Source organism: Apium graveolens, chromosome 2 (assembly GCF_009905375.1).
Source record: "Apium graveolens cultivar Ventura chromosome 2, ASM990537v1, whole genome shotgun sequence".
Taxonomy (NCBI): domain Eukaryota; kingdom Viridiplantae; phylum Streptophyta; class Magnoliopsida; order Apiales; family Apiaceae; genus Apium; species Apium graveolens.
The window spans coordinates 138,732,413-138,737,903 of NC_133648.1; the positions used below are offsets into that span (position 1 = coordinate 138,732,413).

A 5,491-nucleotide genomic window follows, 5' to 3' on the forward strand; every position below is an offset into this window, starting at 1 on the left:
TTTTATATTAACGTTTTATAATAAATATCTTGTCATGCTATAATGTGAAGATCAGGCCAATAAGCAAAATTCCAGATCTTTGTGATACCAATATATATCTTTATTACTCCCTAACAAACCTCGAGCATGACCAGATATATCTAAATAAAACCAGCAATAGCACTTGTTAGTTATTGTTGATGAAAGAATTTAAGCGTTTCATGATTGCCGCGGCCTTCTCAGACTCCGGTTTGAAGAGATAAAACACATGATCTTCACCTTGTGTATCCATATGCTCAACTTGCCCTTTCCACCCAATCTTTTTCAATGCCTCGTAGTAACTCACTCCCCTTCCTCTCAAATCATCACATTCCGCCGTAAATATCAATGCCTTGTCACCCGCAAGCTTCGCCAACAATTCCAGATTCGCAACCGGGTTCAATCTCGGATCATTTACACCCGTTTCCTCGTTGCAGCAATACTTCCACACCTTATCAAGCTCTACCTCATGTCCGAAAAATGGACATAGCAAAATAATACCAGTAACTTTTACAGCACATTCCAGCCCTTTTACTGTTGTCCATATGGCCATAGTATTTGCTATAGTTCCGCCCGAGCTATCCCCTGCTATAAAAAACCGTCCCCAATCACCATGTTCGTTAATCCACGGGTCGGTTCCTGAGCCAGTTGCATGGGAAACCACCCATTTGAGAGCTGTCCATGAATCATCAAAACATGCGGGAATGGGGGCTTCGGGAGCAAGCCGGTAATCAACCGAAACAGCAATTACATTGCATTTGGAGGCAACAGCTGCGACGTAACAAGTGTAGCCTTGCCCTAAAGCGGATTCAATACAAAATGCGCCGCCATGAATGTAAAAAATCACCGGAAGCTTTTGTCCCGGGGAAATAGATACCGGGAGAAATACACGTACGGTGATTTTGGGTTCTGCTGAAATGATAACATCTTTTATTTTAGCGCCGTCTAGAGTTTCAGGTGCGGGGATCATGAGAGGGCCGCCGATAAGTCTCTTAATATTGCCATTTTTGTACACTACAAAAAATGGAGATATGTCATGAGCAATGTCTTTGTCATCCATTATATTTTAATGTGCTTTTGTTTGACAAAAAAATAGTAATTAGCTAGTACGGCATCAAAGACAAGTGATTCTTTAGAGAGGAAAGTGGCGAACCAGGTTGAAACTTGATGCCAAATTTAAGGATCAAGCGTGGCTACCTACTGTTAAGGAGGACCGGGGGTGCCTACTATTAAGGAGGTCATATATTACTTGGTCTTTATTTTTGTTTTCTATTTTCTAGTGCTACTTCTATCAGTTTTCTATTTTCTAGTGCTACTTCTATCAGAAGGATTCTTGGTGGGCTACTTGGCAAGGTTGTATATTGCGGAGTAACAAAAATACCAAGTCTGATGTACTGTAGTACGTAGAACAATATTGTTAGCGTTGCTCTACTGAAGAGTATGGTTAAAATGTTTAGATTCTCCTCGGTTGATTCAATTAGTACTTGGGTATATACTGGATACTGCTACATTTCTACTCAACGGTATGAGCAATTAGCTTTGGCTCTTTGTTACTAATTCAGGTAGCGTTGGCTTACAGTTCTCCAAATATGATCTCACACATCTTGCATCTACTCTGAACACATGTTAAACGGAGGAATAAACTGAAAGTTCAATGTATATTCATAGCTTGAAGAAGAAGACACAGTAGAAAATGAAATGTGTTTTTACAACTGTAACTAACTCACTAACCAGGTTCTAATCTATATTCTATATATACAGCAACCAGCAACAACTAATTGTTATAGTACTACTATAAATAGAAATGACAGCTTGCAATGTTACAATGCCAGCTAATGCTGAAGTAGTGGAGGGTGTGTGGTTAGACTTGGACGATTCTTTGTGCAAGTGGCAACAGTAGCTTGAGTATATTCAATATCCCCCTCAAGTTGGGAGGTATGGAAGATAATCCCAACTTGGAAAGCAAATGAGTGTACTGGAGTGAGGGTAAAACTTTTGTAAAAATATCAGCTAATTGATGTTTGGTAGGAAGATATATAAGTTGTAATAATCCTTCCAAGACCTTGTCACAAGTAAAGTGACAGTCTATTTCGATATGCTTGGTTCGTTCGTGGAAGACAGGATTGCGAGCAATATGCAATGCGGATTGATTATCACAGTGAAGACTGACAGGCTTGAGATTGTCAACGCCAAGCTCTTCTAGAAGACGAATGCACCATGTTACTTCGGATGCAGCAGAGGCCATAGCACGGTATTCTGCTTCGGAAGAGGAACGAGAAATGGTTGATTGTTTCTTGGATTTCCAAGAAACGGGAGAGTGGCCAAACAATAAGACATATCCAGTAATAGACTTTCGAGAGTCAGGGCAGGAAGCCCAGTCAGAATCTGAATATGCCTGGAGGGTGAGAGTATCTGATGCTTTCAACAAAATGCCTTGAATAGAGGAATGATGGAGATATCGTAAGGTATGATGTAATGCAACATTATGACTGGTGCGAGGTTGATGCATAAATTGACTAAGCATTTGTACAGTATAGTTTAGATCAGGTCTTGTGTTTGTGAGATAATTCAGTTTTCCAACTAATGATCGATAGCTTTCTGGATCAGATAGAATATCACCTTCAGCAGCTGTTAATTTGAGATGCAGAGGCAAAGGAGTAACAGCAGGTGGTGTCAAATCAAAATGACAATCATGTAGTAGCTCTCTTGTGAATTTGTATTGAGTCAACATTATGCCATCTGGATAATAACCTACTTCGATACCAAGGAAATAGTTTAACTTACCTAAATCCTTGATACCAAAAAGTTGATGTAAATGACTCTTGATAGCTGAGATGGTAGGAAAATCATTCCCTGTAACAACTATGTCGTCAACATAAACGACAAAAATTGTAATCAACGAACCAGATTTTTTCGTGAACAAACTATAATCATTTCTTGATTGAACAAAATCTTGATCAAGTAATTCTGAAACAAGTTTCTCAAACCAAGTCCTGGAAGCTTGTTTAAGACCGTAAATGGACTTTCTTAGTTTACAAACCATATTAGGTGCAGCAGTGATGCCCTCAGGAACGCGCATATAAAACTCCTTGTTAAGAACTCCGTGAAGAAACGCGTTGTTAACATCGAGCTGATAGAGATCCCATTTCCTACTAGCAGCTAAAGCAATTAGACATCGAATAGTTGTCATCTTAACAACAAGAGAGAAAGTCTCCTCGTAGTCTATCCCATACTTTTGGTTAAAACCCTTAGCTACTAAACGAGCTTTGCACCGTTCAAGCGTTCCATCAGCTTTTAGTTTTACTTTGTATACCCATTTACAGCCTATTGCCTTCTTATTAGATGGCAAAGGCACTATATCCCAAGTATCATTATCATTTAGAGCCTTAATCTCTTTTTCCATAGCTTCTATCCACAGTGGATTAGTTGCTGCTTCTTTGTATGAGAGGGGTTCTTTAATGTGACAAACATTGGAAAGTAGAGCGTTATGCACAGTATTAAATAGTGTAGAAGGAATAGAACAATACCCAGAATTGCTGAAATTACATTTGTAGTCAGTGAGATATGCTGGAGGATTTCGTTGTCGTGTGGACTGTCGAATAGGAATAGGGATACTTAAATCCACAATGTCATTACTGAGAACATTCTGGTGAGAATTGTTATCAGAAAAATTCAAAGAAGTTTGAGATGTGGAGGATACAGAAGGAAGAGGGGAAGTGATTGGTGTTGGATGACTAAGAGAGGACGAATGCGATAAATTGCAAGGAGAATGGCTTGAGGCAGAACTATCAGTGATGTTATTAGAAATGGTGTTATCAGTGATGTCATGAGGAACATCATCAAAAATCTGATTAGTGACGGTAGGCAAAAAAATAGAGCTAGGAGTAGAATCATTAACATGAAATGGAAAATGATTTTCAAAGAAGACAACGTCTTGAGATACTAATAATTGGTTATTTTTTAGATTTAAGATTTTATACCCCTTTTGAGAAGAAGTATATCCTAAAAACACACCAGGAATGGCTCTGGGATCGAACTTAGTTCGATGAGCAGGAATAGTGGCAATATAACACAAGCAACCAAAATTACGAAGATGAGTCAAAGAGGAATCAGATTTGTAAATTTTAAAGTAGGGAGTAAGATTACCTATGCTGCGTAAGGGCATTCTATTGATGAGATAGGCAACACAAAGAATACATTCCCCCCAATATTTGTCTGGAACTTTGGACTGGAAAAATAATGCTCGAGCTGTCTCAAGTAAATGACGGTATTTACGTTCAACAACTCCATTCTGCTGAGGAGTATAACTGCAGGTGGTTTGATTGACTATCCCCTTCTTTGTATAAAAAGCTTTTAAACGCCCTTTTGTAAGTTCCAAGGCATTGTCAGAACGGACACACAAAACTTTGCTGTTGAACTGAGTTTCTGCATAGCTCACAAATTTTTCAAATATTGAAGGCACATCTGATTTATGTTTTAGTAAATGAATCCAGGTATAACGACTGTAATCATCAACTATTGTTAAGAACTGATTACAATTCGAATGAGTTTTTACTTTGTACGGACCCCAAACATCGATATGTAATAGTTCTAAAACAGCATTTGTCTTTATACTACTATGAGAAAATTGTAGTCGACATTGTTTGGCAAGTGGACATATAGAACAAATGACTTGTTCTTGACAAATTTTAACATCACAACTAGGTTGTAGAAGCTTCAATTGAGAGAAAGGTAGATGTCCCATTCGAGTATGCCAAAGTTTAGTTTCATCAGTTGCTGAGAGACATGCCAAGGAAGTTGGAGACTGTAGATTTGCAGCAGTGTAAAGGCTTGAGTACAGCTTACCAAGAACAGTCGGAGGTTTGCTCAGAGAAGGGTCCCGAATACAGCAGTCTTCATCAGAAAAAAATATTTTGCAATTTAAATCTCTACAAAGTTTATGTACAGATATCAATTGAAATTGAAAATCAGGTACATGAAGAACATTTTGTTGGATTATGTGGTTATTTAACTGAACTGTTCCTTTATGCTTTATAGATACTTTAGTGTCATCTAGGATATTGATAAAGGTAGGTTCAAGAACTGATTGTACAGTCAAAAACTTAGTAATATCTGGGAAAATATGGTCAGTTGCACCACTGTCTAGAATCCAACTAAGATTTGAAATTGTCAAAAGACAGATATTACCCGCAAGTAATGAATGACCTGCAAGCAAGGCATGAGATTCTGAATGAGAATTTGCAGCAGTAGTAGTGTTCAGTTGATTAGTAATCAAGCTCAGAAGATGGTTATACTGCTCCATGGAGATGGGAGAAGTAGTCTCTGAACAATTATTAGCAGCTGGTAGTGATTCCTGATTATTAGTACAAGCTAGCATAACCTTTTTCTCTTTGAAACCTTTAAAACCATCAGGATAGCCATGTAACTTGAAACACCTGTCAATTCTATGTCCCTGTACTTTGCAGTGAGTGCA

The 5,491-nt window shown here is 38.3% G+C and overlaps 1 protein-coding gene across 1 annotated transcript; it reads right to left on the reverse strand.

The window, feature by feature from the left end:
* On the reverse strand, nt 1-1,591 carry LOC141707883 (2-hydroxyisoflavanone dehydratase-like). Its single transcript, XM_074511308.1, has one exon. It carries the CDS (start codon nt 1,076-1,078, stop codon nt 167-169), a length of 912 nt encoding a protein of 303 aa, XP_074367409.1. The 5' UTR covers nt 1,079-1,591; the 3' UTR covers nt 1-166.
* Between the last annotated feature and the right edge of the window lie 3,900 nt (nt 1,592-5,491).

Bases quoted from the DNA above. Each gene is read 5' to 3' on its own strand.
- LOC141707883 (XM_074511308.1), bottom strand. From the start codon at position 1,078: ATGGATGACAAAGACATTGCTCATGACATATCTCCATTTTTTGTAGTG.